The following is an 18,299-nucleotide window of genomic DNA, read 5'->3' on the forward strand; positions in this document are numbered from 1 at the left end:
CACACACACACACACACACACACACACACACACACACACACACACACACACACACACACACACACACACACCAGTGACATTCATGATTTATGTATTTAGTTTTCTTTATGTCCTTAGTTAATATCATGGGCTACCTGGAGGAGTCACAGGGTAAGAATTTCAGTGGATGATGTAACTGTTTCCTGTACATGTGACAAACATCTCTAGAATTGCTGCTACTATTGATTACTTTTTGTCCTATTTAGTTGCTAAAAGTGCACAAACTGCTGATGGTGCACTTTTCCGTATATACATAAAAAAAAACCCACACAAAAAGTATATATGTTTTGGGATTTACGTGGCAGAAAATTCCGAAATTGGAATAAAACCAGTCCAGTTCATTGGTATTTCGAGCCCTTTCTTAGAACAAATCAATTCAGATCTTATTCATACTTCAAATCTGAGACCTGAATAAGTAAAATTTTAATTCATCCAGAAAGAAAAACGAAGATAAAAAATGACCCATTTGGCCCTCCATAGCCTTGTTACCTCATCACCTGATACACTTCCCGATTACTCGGCCGTCCTGTCCTTCCCCACTATCGTCCTTTGTTTCCTGTTGGTCCCTCCTGAACAGAGCATGTCTCATCTTCAAGGCCGGAGGGGCTGATGGGAAGTCCTTGTATAACGCTGTCTGAGATCTGAGACAGAATGTCGGCTTCTTGCTCCGAGTGCTGCCTCTCTATCGGGGAGCCTGGTAGCACTGAGGAACACACGGATGGCTGGACAGGAGAAAGAAGACAGAAGTAATGTATGTAATAATGTGAGCACAAGGTCTGGGCTTTAATGGGAAATAGGTTGTGTGTATACCTGCAATGAAACACAGGACTTGTTATTCTTTTTTCCCTTCATCTTGGCCAGTGTGCCTCGCAGGCCCGATTTCTCTTTCTCAGTCATTTCCAGTGCTGCTTTTAACAGTTTAGGGGTTTCCTTCCGCTTAGGGATCACCTGCACCGGCTCCTTCTCCTCCTCTTTCTTCTTCTCCGGATTTTTATCCGCCAGCATCTTCCTTCACAAGCCACAGAAACCATGACATCAGCACCAGGATCGCCAACAACACAATGCTCAAATTTAACTACTATTAGAAGTAGCTTTGTTACATTGTGTCTCACTTTGCTTTCCTGCGTAGCAGTTTCTGGGACTCGGGGTAATGCACAAGGATTTCGTTGAGGCCCTTCTTGTCCAGGATGAAGAGATTAGCAAAGCCGTGTGATATGACGTTGGCGGTTCGCCGGTTTCCTCCTCCCACCGCTAACAAGCTTCAAGGAAGAAAACAAACGCAGGTCAGCTTCGATTTGGACAAATATGGTTGAAAGATCACCTGATAACGGTTTGTACCTGATTTCGCCAAACACAGATCCCGCTTTCAGAGTCACGAATATTGTTTTGCCATCTGGACCGCCGACTACCTGAACCGCTCCTGACTTTATGATGTACATCTCTCTGCCTACTTCATCCTGCATCAGAAAATAAAAAGGTGTAATAAGTGCAACGACTGGCAACATCACCTGTTTTTGCAGGTATCACTGGATTAATTATTATCAGATCCTGGGATGCCAGGCGTTTTTAAGCTTTTCCTTAAGTAATAAAATTCACAACAAATATACACACACACACACACACACACACACACACACTCTTACAGCCCTTATTCAGTGATCTCATTTATACAGCTGAGCATTTGAGGGTTAAGGGCCTTGCTCAAGGGCCCAGCAATGGCAGTAGATCATGTCCATCAATTGTAGTCTATTTACGTACATTCAATTCTCCTTTCTGAAATTCCACTTACTCTACCGAACACAGGTGAATTATCGAAACAGCTGTAATATATGATCAGAGATGTATTCAAGCAAATCGCTTTCAATTAAACAACAAGCACGTTGCACCTTTTTGCATACGTAGTCTCCGGGAAGATACACAACTGATCTGAGTCTTTTCAGCATGTCGTAGATCATCTGCCTGTCACAGCCCTGTCATGAACACAAGACCAAGATGATCACAATTCAGGACACAAGCATGAGAAAAGCACGATATACACTACTGTTAAAAATATATATGAAATAAATGCAGTTTGTTATTTTAAAGCCCAAAACAGACATTGTTTCCCTTCCTAAAGCTATAAATATATATATATATATATATATATATATATATATATATATATATATATATATATATATATATATATATATATACACTATATAGACAAAAGTTAGTGGACACCTGACTATAAGATCGGTACATGCTTCTTTTTGATCATCACATTCCACATTTATTCCACATTCACTCTTATAATAAGCTCCACTCTTCTGGGAAGATGTTCCACAAGATTATGTGAAAATTTGTGCTCATTCCTCCACAAGGGTGTTAGTAAAGTCAGGTACTGATGTAGGTGAGAAGTTGTGAAGGCCTGGGGTGCAGTCAGTGTTCACATCCATCCCAAAGGTGTTCAATGGGGTTGAAGTTCTATAGCAGGAGAACTTCCACTCCACCCCATGCAAAGCAGATCTTCATGAAGCTGGCTTTGAGGTATTGTCATGCTGGAACAGGTTTGGGTCTTGTATTTGAAAAGAAGGAAAAAGACGTCCTGAACAATTGTGTGCCTCCAAGTTTTTGGTAGGAGGTTTGGGGGAGAATCACATATGAATGGAAAATAAATCAAGGTGTCCCAATACTTTTGTCCATAAAAAAGTACTGTGTACTCTGTGTTGGGCAAGTTTTAGGAGTGGAAACAATGTTTTGGTCAGAGAAATGCACCTTGAATGTAAAAACTAGGCAGATCTCAAATAAATTATGAGCAATGTGCATTAAATACATCAAATGTGGATTATATAAAGAAAAACTGGTTCATACCTCAAACAGAGGCACTTTACTGACAATCGAGTAATTCACATCAACTGCTATATCAAGCCTCATCTTGTCTGGCAACTGCATAAGCAACTCATCTTCATCTAGAAACACAATAATAGAAAGGTTACAGTACGGGCCATTCATTTGTCATGAAATAAAACATGCACAAACATGGGATCTTACCCAGCATGCCCTGAGACTGCCATGTGTAGTTGTACCAGGTCTTCACCCGGTTCTGCACGTCTTTGGGGATGCGGTTAGAACCCATGTACTTCACGGTGTTGTCCATACACGAGCGGTATTGAGTCTGATCAGCTGTTGCAGCGCCCACTACATCTCGCATCTAATTCAGCAAAAAAGAAAACCGTTTTATTAAACTGATATATAAACTCAATTTCAACAAAGTTGGGACACTGTGTTAAATGTTATTAAAAACAAAATGCAATGATTTGCAAATCTCATAAACCCATATTTTATTTACAATAGAACATAGAAAACATATCAAATGTTAACTCTGAGGAAATCAGTATCATTTAAATTAAAAAAATTAAGTAATTTTGGGTAATTTAGGAATTTGATTGCTACAACACGTCTCAGAAAAGTCAGGACGGGGAAACAAAAGTCTAGATAAAGTAAGTGTTATTAAAATGAAACATTTGGAGAAACATTTTGCAACTAATGAGGTAAACTGACAGTAGGTCAGTAAAATGATTGGGTATAAATAGTGTATCTTAAAGTGGCAAAGTCTCTCGGAAGTAAAGATGGGCGGAGCTTCACTAATCTGTGATAAACTGTCTTTAAATTGTGGAACAATTCCAGATTAATGTTCCTCAACAATAAATTGCTGAACAGTTCTCAGTATCTCATTATTTACAGTAAATAATATCATCAAAGGTTTCAAAGAATCTGGAGAAATCTCTGTGCACAGAGGACAAGAGCGAAAATCAGTTGATGGCCGTGATCTTGGTGCCCTCACTGCATTCAAAACAGTCATGATTCTGTGATGGAAATCACTGCATGGGCTCATTAACACCTCCAGAAATCATTGTCTGTAAACACAATTTGTCACGTCATCCACAAATGCAGGTTAAATCTAAAGAAGAAGGCATGCGTGAGCATGATCCAGAAACGCCGCCATCTTCTCTGGGCCAAAGCTCATTTATAATGTAGCGAGACAAAAAAATCAATGAGACAGAGATATAGACATACATTCCCCTCGTGGCCTCCTTTCTTCCCTCCTTTTTTTAAACATTAAATAATAAAAAAAGTTGTATTATTCTTACATTATTTTTCAAAATATGAATCGATTATGTGAAGTCTATGTGACCTAGCTGTTACTATGGAAACAATAGTTAGACAATAATATAAATCTATCTAAATTCAGATTCAGATTCTTCAACCTGTGTACCTGTCCAATCATGATGGAGAAGGCGAATACACCGATAAAGTAGTTGATGAGCTGAAAAATATACTCCTCGAGTGCGGTTGGTTCTGGCAATCCACCGATAGTGATGAGAGTCTTAACAGCAAAGTAGAAACACCGGATGTATCTGTGAAAATAAATTCAACATTTTGAACATCCCAATCCACATTTGCTTTTATATAATTCTCCACTCTTCTGGGAAGATGTTCCACTAGATTTTGTGTAGATGTTGTGCTCATTTAGCTACAAGGGTGTTAGTAAAGTCAGGTACTGATGCAGGTGAGAAGGTGAGGAGGTCTGGGGTGCAGTCAGTGTTCACATTTACTCCAAAAGTGTTTCTAAATGTGTTTTGGAGCTTTATAGCAGGAGATCTCTTACTCCATCCCATTTTAAACAGATCTTCATGGAGCTGGCTTTGTGCAAAGGAACATTGTCATGCTGGAACAGATTTGAGTTCAAGCAAATTGGAAATTTTATGCTATTGCATCCAACGATGTTCTTTGTATGAGGACAAATGAACGAAAGATGTGCACCTCCAACTTTGTGGTAACAGTTTGGGAAAGAACCACATATGGATGGTATAGTCCCAATATAGTCAAGATATTTTGTATAAAATATGGTATGAAAATACATATTACATATATTTAATATAATATAATACATAAATAATACATACAATAATAATCCTAAATCTAACTCTCCAATGTGATTGCTGATTTATTTCACTAACAAACTATGAATACGATCTATAAATAAACAGATAATAAGTGAGGTGGAAATCTTTTTACAGACATTATTTTAACTTAATATTATTTATTAGTCATTTTAAAATCTTTGCTAAATGAAACGATGAAAGAATAATAATTGATCAACTCCACGTACGCATTGCCCTCTCCATTGTACACCCAGGGCGTACCCCCGAGGCCTCGTAAGGTCGACATCCAGTAATAAAGGCAGGCGTTAACATGCAGGGAGTAAAGCAGGTAGCTGGTGGTGCGAATGACTCTGAGAACAGAATAAAGAAGAAAAGGATTGTAGCAGTTGTTGAATTCTTGATTCTGATTGCTCAGAAGTTTTTATTATTATTATTATATTATATATTATTATTTATTGTTTCCGTCATCAAACTATTTATCTTCAGATTGGATGCATGGTGCTTTTAATTGGATTTCTAAAACAGAATGCCCCTCAGTTTATGAATCCTAAAAATATGTTTGATGCTCACCTGTAGACATAGGCTTTGGCCAAAATGGCCTCCAGACGTGTGTTGAACTCAAAGAAAGACAAGATCTGAAGCACAGAAAGAGACACAGGAGTCTTGATCACTGGGGTTTTCAAAGAACTCTTTACCTTCTAGTTCAAAGTCCAAATGCCAGTGAACTACCCCTTGAAGATTCCTGATCGACTTTTGTAACAGACTTGTAAGATGGACAGTGTAATGTTTGAGGCCTACCTTTAGTATCCGTGGGCAGCGAAGGAGAGGTTTGACCCCATCTAGAAGATAGAAGAGCTCCAGCGGAAGAAGACTGATCACGTCCAGCTAAAAAAAAAAACACATAAAATGCAAAAGCCAAAAACATCACAGAGCAGAATAACGAATGTTGACTGTTGAGGAAGTTTTTCGCTGACCTTAAATCTCAGATCTTTCATATAATTGGCTTTCATTTCCTTCTTGTCACTCTGGAATCGAAAAAAAACCCCAATGCATTTAGTGTCATTTTTAACTTCCAATTCAAATAAGTCCAACTGGAGACACTGCGCTTTGGGCAGAATCGAGTGCTCTAGATGGTTAAATAAGTGATCTCTCGTACGATAATATCGCCTCCGGAGATGAACTGCAGGCGCGGTTGGAAGAGCAGGATGTCCAGAATGTAGATGGCGTCGCACAGGTAGTCGGCGATCAGCCACAGGTAAAGGGATCCTTTGACATCGTAAAGAAAAGCCCATCGCACCGGGATCATCCACACGTTCCAGTTCCAGGCCAAAGTGACAAAAAAGAGCCACAGGACGTATCCAAGGTCTGCACACACACACACACACACACACACACACACACACACACACACACACACACACACACACACACACACACACACACACACACACACAACAAAGATTGGACTTCTCTGCGTTTTGTGGAACCACTAGTCAAAAGTGAAAGATGAGACAGGAACCCACTGGTGAATGGGTCGATGCTGGCTGGAAAGCGGTACTGAATCACACGCCCGATCCTGGACTGAGGCTTCACCTTGAAGCACAGCAGTTTGGTATACACTTCCTGTTCAACTTCCTCCTCAGGAGGAGCATATGGATTCTCCTCAGCAGGCTCCGGTTCCTTCGTAGGCTCAGGAGGAGGAGGAGCTCCAGGAGCTATTATGGGCAAAAATACTGAACGTTATGAACTTTAATTAATTTTATGCCAATAATTGTAGCAAACCTCTGTTATAATTAATCCTCCAACATGTTTCCATGGCTGTGCCTCAGCTCCTCCTCAATCTGGGAGGAGGTCTGGAGCAAAGTCATAAATCTGCATATTTAATAATATTGTATTAACTAGGATTTTACATGGTAATAGTTAGTAATGTGACTAACTGGTATATTAGGAATTTGGTATGATTTGTCTCCCACCATCAGAGTGATGATTGGTGGAATTATCGGTGTAAAATCCCAGTGAAACGTAGCTATGTGTTCTGACCAAACCATCACGTCAAAATATTTACTATATACTTCCAAATTGAGAATCTAGGAGCCTTGAAACCAGTGTGGAATGTTAGTGCTCGGTGCCTTTGTGCTAATTTTGCCATGCTCAGTTGGCAACCGTAAAGGAGACTTGAGAATGGCTAACATCACTTAATGAACTATGGAGTATGGCTGCTTATTCTCCTTGTGTTTGTAGTAAGGTTAAGCAGTAAGGTTGAAGTAGGGTTAAGCTCACTGGCAGGTGTGTCCTCATCCAAGTCATCAGGATCAATCAGTTTCTCCTTGGCACGTTCCGTCCTCTCTTTGAACAGTTTGACCAGCTCTTGCAGACGCTCGTTCACCATGGTACTGGCCTGGCTGGCTGCTGACGTAGGACGCTCCTTCAGGCTGGAAATGTCACATGTACAGCTAAGCAAAGAACACACTGAAGCCTACTGGAATATCATTAATATCCATACATCCACATATTTATTTTTAAAAGTTCACTGGAAGTTTTAATTATTAGAGTGAGTTCCAAGTAAAACACAGTTGAGGAAAAGTAAATGCAAATTCTTGATAAATAATTGAATTCTTCCATTATCCAACCATTTCTGTCACCTCTAAGTTCCTCATTTATTCATCAATCCATCCATTTTGTATTGACAGTCTACTATATAAAAGGGTCTTTGCTGTTCTTCCATGCATAAGGAATAAATAAATAAATTAATCAATGAATGAATGAATGAATGAATGAATCATTCAATCAATCAATCAATTAATCGTGTAGCTATCTTTCTATGAAGTTTACCTCAGTCATTAGTTTACACAATTTTTTAAGTAACAACTGAAACTGTATCTCTCCATCCAAACACCCAACCACCATACGTCCATCCATCCATCCATCCATCCATCCATCCATCCATCCATCCATCCATCCATCCATCCATCTATCCATCCATCCATCCATCCATCCATTTAACATGCACACACCCATCTTACCATCCATCCAACCATCCATCCATCCATCCATCCATCCATCCATCCATCCACCTATCCATCCATCCATCCATCCATCCATCCATCCATCCATCCATCCATCCATTTAACATGCACACACCCATCTTGCCATCCATCCATACATCCAACCACCCACCCACCATCCATCCATCCATCCATCCATCCATCCATCCATCCATCCATCCATCCATCCATCCATCCATCCATTCAACATGCACCCACCCATCCATCCATCCATCCATCCATCCATCCATCCATATATCCATCCATCCATCTATCCGTCCATCCATTTACCCATCCAATTCACATCCATCCATCCATCCATCCATCCATCCATCCATCCATCTATCCATTCAACATGCACCCACCCATTTAACCATCCATCCATACATCCAACCACCCACCATCCATCCATCCATCCATCCATCTATCCATTCAACATGCACCCACCCACCCATCCATCCATCCATCCATCCATCCATCCATCCATCCATTTATCTATCCATTCACCCATCCAACTCACATTCATCCATCCATCCCTCCATTTATCCATCCATAAAAGATGCACACTTCCATCCATCCATCAATCCATCCATCCATCCATCCATTCATCCAACCATTAATCCATTAATTATACAATTAATTATCAATGTAGTTTTTTTTTTTATCATAAAAAGTTCCACTTAGGAAGTTGACCAGTCCAATAAACACATGACGAGTCACTAAATCACTAAACTCTGAATATCCAACCATCAGTTCATGCACCAATTCCTTTATCTATTCATCCAGGCATCCATTTGATCTCTGTAGCCACTGCCTTTCTAACCTAGAATTATCTACATTTAAAACCATTACAGGTCCTTTGTTCTTGTTTTTTTTTTCACATTTTTAAACTAAACTCTACATTAAGAAAACTGTGGAGTTTTTTAGCAGCTTTTCTGTAACACTTTCATGATAACACCACACAGTTTTTCCAGACATTCTTCTGAGATGATCAACCATGCCTCTGGCTTGAAGCCATTTATACATGATTTTCTCAGAGCTTTGAGGTGTTTTATAGACACATATTTAAATGTATGGTGCTCGCTGGTTGAATTATTTCTGCTTACACGTCATCGCCACTCGTGATGCTGCTTTGGCTCGGCCAGGCCCTGAATGCCATCTCCAGCTCGTCGTCTTCATCATCTCCTGAAGAATACAGCTTCTTTCTGTCTCAAAAAAACGTAGAAACAGTTGTTCAAATTTTTTTTACAAGTGTTTTATTCATCTTATATAACAGTAATTTGCTCACGCTACCACAACTTTTTTTTTATTATCAATTTCTAGTTACATTTGATGTTGAGGAACACCCACAAATTGAGTTCCTGTTATGACATATTACATTAGCACTGATACTGATATATTCCTTAAATATAAATAATATAAATATATCTCTTGCCATTACGCTCCTTGCTTAAGAAAAATTCTTTAATTTGAATAATTCTGACTAAATTATGTGTCGCGTTACTTACTCAATCCCTATGAACATGACATTACTATAGAAACGAAAACATATAACAACGAGTGCTTAATATATAAAGAACAGATGTAAAAGCGGAATGAGCGTGGATAAAAAACGCTGGTCACACATAAGACACATTTATGGCTTTATGAGTTCGGGACGATGGGATGAAGCCAGACAATAAATCATATTAAATTTCTTACATTTTCGTCCAAATAGTCTGTGGCTTTCTGTCCCTTGCACCAGCATAGTTTCCATGACAGGTATATGTGTGTGTGTGTGTGTGTGTGTGTGTGTGTGTGTGTGTGTGTGTGTGTGAGAGAGAGAGAGAGAGAGAGAGAGAGAGAGAGAGAGAGAGAGAGAAAGAGAGAGAGAAAGTATGCAGAAGCAAGAAAACCCAGACAAAATAAAAACATATAATGAGACATAATAATTAGGGGAAAAAGGTCATAGCACAAGTATCATTACTTAGCATGAGCTAAACACGAGCTAAAAACGTCCACAACGCAAGCTAGCTAGAAAACCTGAGCTAACCTGTCAGAATTTTTGAGTCAATTTTATCTCATTAAAAAATTTTAATAATCTCAAACACTAATTTCGGACAATTATCTAACAAGAGCTGTAGTCTGAAAGTATTGCTTTTAGGTTTTACATATTTACTGCTAATAGTAGCCAGATGGCTAACATCGCTCACTTAGTCACTCATTTACAAATTCCTTTTGAAACGTTTTCGATTTTTAGGTTAAAAATTGTTCCAAATCAAATGTATTTTTTAAATAAATGTATTATTTATTAAATTAAAATATTCCTATTCTTACTAACGCTAGTTGGAGGGCTAACACAAATGAACCTAAGAAAGCTTTTCCTGAAAAACGTTTCTAAATGCAGTAGAACATTTTCATACACTTTTCCAGATGTGTCGATTTTACATGAAGAATTTATGTCATAAGATATATCTAATATAAAGGAGAAATAAATATGAATATAAAAATATATGCCTTTAATTGTTCATGGAATACATTCATAATCTGTCATAGTCTGTCATAGTCTTGCTCATTTGCTCATTTGAGGTTTTCTCAGAATGTTTTAATGGCTAATTATATAAACCAAAAGATTTGGCATAAACTATTCTCTGAAAATCTTTCTGAATTTTTCTACACTTGCTGGAAAAAAAAAGGTTTAGTGTACATTAGCAGCAAGTAACCAGCAACATTAGATTAGATTAGATTAGATTAGATTATAACATTAGACAATTAGACATTAGATTCATAGGTTCATAATTTTTTTATGGCAAAATATTTGAGCTAATGTATAAAAACAAATTTTGTATATATTTTCAAATTTTCATACTAACGCTAGTTAGATGGCTAACAAAAAGCAACCTAAAAGAAAGTTTCTGAAAAACCATTTTCATGCACGTTGCTGATGAAAGTGTCCAGATGTGTTTAAATTTAAAACATTAATACCGATTACTGCTGACAAAAATGGTCTTTTAGTCCATTTCACACGTAAAAGCAATATATTTCATAGGATATATAAAATATATAAGAATAAGAATGTATGTCTATTGTTGAAATTCTTTAAAAGTTTTAAGTATTGCTATGTAGCTTGCATACAAATATATTTCAAATATATTACACACTTCTTACTAACTAGATGAATAACTGAAGGTCTGAACCTGGTTCGGGTCGATTTGGATGGCCCAGGCACTGTGAGGGTTTTGAGGTTTGGGTCTTGGGGGGTGATGATCTGGGGCACATGGTGGGAAGTTTTCCCGTGCTGCTCACTGTCTGAGTCCATGTCTTCTACATTTACAGCGGGGTGAATGCTCAGTCTGGAGCTAGCTGCAAGAGGAAAAGCAGGAACACATCAATACACAATATAAAACCTTTAAAGTACTCTGAACTAAAAAATATTTATATACATAGTGTATAGCTAGAGCTCCCTCACTTCACATAAAAATTTCACCAAAAGAGTCACAAAAACGTTTCACCTGAAGGTCTAGTGGAGTTGAGTTCATCCTCGGCATTAAAGGTAGGGTTGAAGAGGCCCGAGAGCTGACGTGATGGACTGATAGGGGGAAGACGGGGATAAACGGGCACATTAGGCAAATCCAGAACGGAGCCAGGTGATGAAGGGGATGGGGTACGGGAGACATGGAGAGGGGACTGGCGGACCAGGTGGCCCAGCTCCAGGTCCCGACTCTCCTGCTGTTGCTGAGGTTTAGACATCATTTTGAGGTCTGATGCTGATCAGACGATTCTGAACAGTGACGTAACACTGCCGAGAAACCCTGGACAAGCGCTGAGGTAGATTGGATAGATGATGTGGAATGTTGGAAAAGTGCTGAGGGAGGTTGGAGAAGTGTTGTGAAAAAGAATGTTTCGACAGGGAAAACCTCCAGGAAAATCGTTGGTAGAAACTGGGAAGTTTCTGAGGGAAAGAAGGGAAGTTCTGAGGAAGCTTGGGTACACACTGGGAAATCTGCTGAGTGATTCGGTGACGTAGTTGGTTGAGTCTAGTTGGTAATAAGGGAATCTGCTGGGTGATCTGGGATAGTCGAGAGGGGAGTTTAGGTATAGGGGGCACTTGGGGCAGGATGATATTGTTCTCCTTTAGCAGATGGTTGAAACAGTTGAGGCACACTGGAACGCAGGGAACTCGCATGAGGCAGGCCATCAGTGCATCACATCCGAAGGGACCTGAAAGCAGAATGGTGCAGTCAGTACCTGCATTAAAATTAAGTCATTAATTCATTTGGCAAGCAGGGTGTGCGTGAACTCAAACCAAGGACTACACCAGTGGGTGGGATACCAGTCTCTCGCACGGCACCAGAAGCATTTACCCACTGCCTTTCATTTTGAATGATCATATAGAATGAATTTAGATAACAAATCAAACAGAATAGAGAGAATCAATGTATCATCAAGTTGATGGCATTATGGTTTGAATTTAATAATTAATGGCCCTCTTGTAGGCCATGTTCTCCCCTTGCAGATATTCTGTAAGTATGTCAATAGGGTACTCTTTGGGACAGAGCCTGGGTTGCATCACTTCTTCTGGGAACTGAGAAGACCAGTTTCTGAAGATTTGTGGGAGGAATATTGTTTGATACTGGATTCAAGATGCTCCACAGTTCTGGGTGTTCTTTATTGTGTTTTTCATTTTATGATGTATCAAATGTTTTCAAATGGTGAAAGGTCTAGACTGCAGGCAGGCCATTTCAGCACCCGGACTCTTCTACTTTATAGTAATGCTATTGTAATAGATGCAGCATTGTCTTTGCTTAAATATGCAAGGCCTAATAAGGTCATTTTGAACTTGATGGCTGCAACACGTCTCAAAAAAGTTGGGACAGGGCAACAAAAGTCTGGAAAACGTAAGTGTTATTAAAATTAAACACTTTTGCACACTTTTAACCAAACTGATTTTGTCTTTAGCACCTCTCTACTTTTTTAACTACCTGTTGCTTTAAAAGAAATCCCCCATTCCCCCAATCCCCATTGATCAGAGAATAAAAACAAACCAACCACATTTGGTGCATTGGAAATGATGAATGAACATTATGTGCATGAATTTTCGGACCTAACATATGGTTGCTAAACATGAAAAAATAAGCCTTACCACAAGTTCCTTCTTCAGATAATTCCCCTTCATCCTAAAAGCAGAAAAGATGACACATGAGGAGGAATTCAAGAAGTAAACGAATAATAAAGAACTATAACGAACAACGATACAACTTATGGAATGACAGAAGAACACTTCCAGGATCAGATTGCCGAAATGGACAGCAGACATGATGTTGAAATTTAGATGTAAAGAGAAGACATCCAGATCGAACAGATTTTACAGCATTTTTATCATATGCATACAGATGGTCCCTTTTATCTCCTGATGAACAGCAGCTGTTTGGAGAGGGATTTTCCAATCCCAGGTCACTCCTCCTTCCTCTGAGATCTTAGATACACACGGGTGTGTGCACAGAATGTTCGGTTTGATGATAACTGGGTCTTGTATTTTTCTTACAGAAGGGCAGAGAGGTCAATACTGTATTAAAGAACCATATCTTCAGAAGCATGCAGTAAAATGTGTTTGAAGGACATGGATGAAGACAGGCAGAATATTTGCTGTTAAAAAACTGCAGAGTGAGCTGAGGAGGAGGACTGGAGTATGTGGAAAGATTCTGTAGTGAGGTGTGGATTAATTTCTCTGTATTGTCTGATCTCATCAAGCATTCTAAGTAAAAATACGTGCGAAAAAATAAATGTTCAAATCTTCACAAATAAATTGTGATGATACTTCTGGAATATGACAAAAAATATGTTTATGCTTCAGCTTTTAAAGAAGCCATTTGTACTTTCCACACCCATACACCAATCACGTGGAACATTATGACCACCTGCATAATATTGTGTTGGTCCCCCTTTTGCTGCTAAAACAGTCGTGACCCATCGATCATCAACAGCATGAATTTCTTCAGCAACAGTTTTGGAGTTGCTCTGACCCAGACGTCTAGACGTCACAATTGATCAAACTTGCTCGAATCCGTATGCCCGTTTTTCCTGCTTCTAACAACAACTTTGAGGACAAAATGTTCACTTGCTGCCTAAAAAATAAATCCACCCACTAACAGGTGCCATGATGAAGAGATCATCAGTGTTCTTCATTTCACCACTCAGAATGTTATAATGCCATAATGTCATGCCTGATCGGGTTATAAGGTCATTTTTGTAGGGGTGAAGCTAATTTATAATTCGTACAGAAATTAGCAAAATGCTAATTAGAAGAAGTAAGAAATCATCCCGTTTCAGTGCAGGACAATATTGAAACTATTCGATTTGATCAGGTTGCTTGATGATTCTTTTGCCTAGAAATACTTTCAAATATTACGGATTGCAGCTTTAATTTGGAAACCAATGATGCACAATAGTGTTTATTTACTTTTTCACGTATTTTAAAATATTAGTACTAGATATAGAGAGCAGGCCTTAGTAGATATATATATATATATATATACAGTGAGGAAAATAAGTATTTGAACACCCTGCTATTTTGCAAGTTCTCCCACTTAGAAATCATGGAGGGGTCTGAAATTGTCATCGTAGCTGCATGTCCACTGTGAGAGACATAATCTAAAAAAAAAAATCCAGAAATCACAATGTATGATTTTTTAACTATTTATTTGTATGATACAGCTGCAAATAAGTATTTGAACACCTGTCTATCAGCTAGAATTCTGACCCTCAAAGACCTGTTAGTCTGCCTTTAAAATGTCCACCTCCACAACATTTATTATCCTAAATTAGATGCACCTGTTTGAGGTCGTTAGCTGCATAAAGACACCTGTCCACCCCATACAATCAGTAAGAATCCAACTACTAACATGGCCAAGACCAAAGAGCTGTCCAAAGACACTAGAGACAAAATTGTACACCTCCACAAGGCTGGAAAGGGCTACGGGGAAATTGCCAAGCAGCTTGTTGAAAAAAGGTCCACTGTTGGAGCAATCATTAGAAAATGGAAGAAGCTAAACATGACTGTCAATCTCCCTCGGACTGGGGCTCCATGCGTGAGAAATCAGCCCAGAACTACACGGGAGGAGCTGGTCAATGACCTGAAAAGAGCTGGGACCACCGTTTCCAAGGTTACTGTTGGTAATACACTAAGACGTCATGGTTTGAAATCATGCATGGCACGGAAGGTTCCCCTGCTTAAACCAGCACATGTCCAGGCACGTCTCAAGTTTGCAAATGACCATTTGGATGATCCAGAGGAGTCATGGGAGAAAGTCATGTGGTCAGATGAGACCAAAAAATAACTTTTGGGTCATAATTCCACTAAACGTGTTTGGAGGAAGAAGAATGATGAGTACCATCCCAAGAACACTATCCATACTGTGAAGCATGGGGGTGGTAGCATCATGCTTTGGGGGTGTTTTTCTGCACATGGGACAGGGCGACTGCACTGTATTAAGGAGAGGATGACCGGGGCCATGTATTGCGAGATTTTGGGGAACAACCTCCTTCCCTCAGTTAGAGCATTGAAGATGGGTCGAGGCTGGGTCTTCCAACATGACAATGACCCGAAGCACACAGCCAGGATAACCAAGGAGTGGCTCTGTAAGAAGCATATCAAGGTTCTGGTGTGGCCTAGCCAGTCTCCAGACCTAAACCCAATAGAGAATCTTTGGAGGGAGCTCAAACTCTGTGTTTCTCAGCGACAGGCCAGAAACCTGACTGATCTAGAGAAGATCTGTGTGAAGGAGTGGGCCAAAATCCCTCCTGCAGTGTGTGCAAACCTGGTGAAAAACTACAGGAAACGTTTGACCTCTGTAATTGCAAACAAAGGCTTCTGTACCAAATATTAACATTGACTTTCTCACGTGTTCAAATACTTATTTGCAGCTGTATCATACAAATAAATAGTTAAAAAATCATATATTGTGATTTCGGGATTTATTTTTTTAGATTATGTCTCTCACAGTGGACATGCACCTACGATGACAATTTCAGACCCCTCCATGATTTCTAAGTGGGAGAACTTGCAAAATAGCAGAGTGTTTAAATACTTATTTTCCTCACTGTATACACACCAAGCCTTGTTAGAAGATGAGCTTTGCTGTCCTAGAACTTTTCATCTCCAGCTACATGCACATCTCCTCACCTGAGTGACATTGTGCTGCGTGGCTCCATCACACGACTTCAACTGCTGACTGATCGTTTCTGGCTCTGATTCAGGCTCTGATGAGCTTTCGGACTCCTCTTCTTTTGGTTCCTCTGAGTTTTCAGCTGGAAACGCTTCAGATTTAAAAGGTTCAGGAGAACCAGATTGACCTTCTGTGAAAATCTTTGACTCAGGAGAAGAAAGCGTTGCTGCTGAATCTTCTACTGACTCTTCAATCTCCTGGATAAACTTCTCAGCTGGACACCTGTGGGGCACACAAACACACATCCTGTAATTATTTATGCAAATATTCCCTAATAATTATATTAATATAAAAAAAAAACAAGAAGAGAAATTCCATCAAAAGTAATAAAATCCCCCAAAATATGAACTTACAAGATACACAGGAGCTCAGCTTCAAATCCAGTTATGTCTTTTAAAGCTCCTGTTCCAGTTTATATTTATAACCTTCAATACTAATAAAAAGATTGATCAATGTTCATTCATGTGAGCTGTGAATGTTTGCGGAAGCTCCATGCAGCCTCACCATCCTAAGGGTAAACAAACGGCTTGATGCTCGAGTGGTAACCAGGCAACCGTGGTTGCCATGGGATGCGGTTGCTAGGGTCTTTAATCCATGTTTTTTTCTTTGTATCAAATATGTTAATAAGAAACAATAGTGTTATGCATGTTATACATGACAATTCACCTATTAATCATATTTAATGAAAATTTGGTATATTTCTCTTTTCTGCTTTTTGTATTTAAAGTCAAGAGCCAGAACTAGTAGTTGCACAATTTTGCCAGCAGAGGGCGCAAGAAGAGTCAGATGATGATGATGATAGGAGAAGATATTTGGCTGTGTTTCAAAGTTCATACAAATCTGATAAACAGGGGGTATAAATATCACGCCAGCTGTTGTTCAACAATAACCAACAGTGGACTAATTATTTGCATGTATGATGGAGATTTTTTTTGTGCTAACAGGGTCAAATGGGAATGTGCTGGCGCTGTCATCAGGGTTGCCAGGTCTTTAAGTTTCCCCTTAAATTTCCATTTATGACATTTGACAGGCAAAAATACTGTAATCAATTCACAGATAAAACAGAATAAAATTTTGTCTGTCAGAATCTCCAGCTTGTTTACTTGGGAATTATTAAAAGTCTAAGAAATGTGAAAGATCTATATCCTTAACAATGCTCGTAACAATGGTTTTGTCTGCTGCTGTGTGAATGTATTTTCTGATGTGGTTGTGAATTGCTGTAATTATTTACATGCCTATTCTTTACTATTCCGGATAACTGCTGAGGTAAAGTGCCAGAGCATCATGGACCCAGTCTGGACTTTGTGTGAGTTTTGAAAATGTGCCCTAACGTACATTGTGGTTTCATTGTTTAAGATTTCTGTCCATCTGTCTGTGCTGTGTTTCTGGCTTTATTTTGTCTTCCTATTCAATCCGTCTTTGCACATCGGAAAGATGGTGTTCTTCCTGGAACAGCGAATAGTGATTGTGGAAGGCGTTGTGTAAAGCAGATCGATCAAGGAAACACAAGATGCCTACGACCGACAAGTAACCAGGAACAAAACCTTTTTTGAAAATGGTGTCAAACCAGCAAACATGAAGAAATCGAGGCCCCCATCAATCCGGATGCCAAATTTGTCTGTGACTTTCAGCAGCTGATTGCAAGTAGCCCCCTGAAAATCAACTCGCAGACTATCTCAGCCAGTTGGTGTATCACGAACGACATGTCGGCGAGCGCTGAAATTTAAATGTGTAAATTGTACATGGTTGCTGACTATAGTGGCTGATGGGCAGTTGGACCCATTGCTGTACTTCATGATGGAGGAAGCTTGGCTTAATTTATCAGGTCACCTAAATTCCCAGAATATAAGGTACTGGTATGCTGTAAATTCTTACTTAATTCACAAAACATCACTTCATGACCAGAAAATTGGGGCAGGGTGTCACAGTGGGCACTATTTACTTGGAATCAACTGTGGATACTGCAGTTTACCCGAACATCTTTCAACAATTTTTTGACCAACTAACACCAGAAAAAAAAAAATTGCTTTTTCCAACAACATGGGGGACATGCCACACACTCATGTGACTCACTGGCACGTGTT

General features: G+C 39.3%; 1 protein-coding gene across 3 annotated transcripts; it reads right to left on the reverse strand.

Moving 5' to 3' along the window:
• Window positions 1–53: 53 nt before the first annotated feature.
• Window positions 54–16,725, reverse strand: LOC310736941 (cyclic nucleotide-gated channel beta-1). Of its 3 annotated transcripts, XM_083561017.1 has the most exons (22): window positions 16,569–16,725; window positions 16,173–16,437; window positions 13,134–13,167; window positions 11,503–12,211; window positions 11,188–11,353; window positions 9,713–9,745; window positions 9,118–9,216; window positions 7,248–7,399; window positions 6,491–6,682; window positions 6,124–6,332; window positions 5,942–5,992; window positions 5,766–5,852; window positions 5,538–5,602; window positions 5,195–5,317; window positions 4,298–4,439; window positions 3,073–3,232; window positions 2,893–2,990; window positions 1,926–2,009; window positions 1,378–1,496; window positions 1,152–1,298; window positions 850–1,048; window positions 54–761 (listed from the first exon to the last, which is right to left on the reverse strand). In XM_083561017.1, the coding sequence occupies exons 4-22, from the start codon at window positions 11,741–11,743 to the stop codon at window positions 579–581; spliced, it is 2,550 nt and encodes an 849-aa protein (XP_083417143.1). In that variant the 5' UTR covers window positions 11,744–12,211; window positions 13,134–13,167; window positions 16,173–16,437; window positions 16,569–16,725; the 3' UTR covers window positions 54–578. The 3 variants fall into 3 exon arrangements, with proteins under 3 accessions (XP_083417143.1, XP_083417144.1, XP_083417145.1); XM_083561018.1 differs by lacking the exon at window positions 9,713–9,745; XM_083561019.1 differs by lacking the exon at window positions 54–761 and having other exon boundaries at window positions 934–1,048; window positions 1,140–1,298.
• Window positions 16,726–18,299: the final 1,574 nt, after the last annotated feature.

The sequence above is a fragment of the Silurus aristotelis genome, assembly GCF_946808225.1.
Source record: "Silurus aristotelis genome assembly, chromosome: 14".
NCBI lineage: Eukaryota > Metazoa > Chordata > Actinopteri > Siluriformes > Siluridae > Silurus > Silurus aristotelis.

What these genes read in the sequence shown, in the direction of transcription:
- LOC310736941 (XM_083561017.1), bottom strand. Translation starts at nt 11,743, where the DNA reads ATGATGTCTAAACCTCAGCAACAGCAGGAGAGTCGGGACCTGGAGCTG. An exon ending in TACAATGGAGAGGGCAATGC is followed by an intron (nt 4,440 to 5,194) that starts GTACGTGGAGTT and finishes TTATTTTCACAG; the next exon opens with ATACATCCGGTGTTTCTACT. An exon ending in GTAAAGTGCCTCTGTTTGAG is followed by an intron (nt 2,010 to 2,892) that starts GTATGAACCAGT and finishes TGTTCATGACAG; the next exon opens with GGCTGTGACAGGCAGATGAT.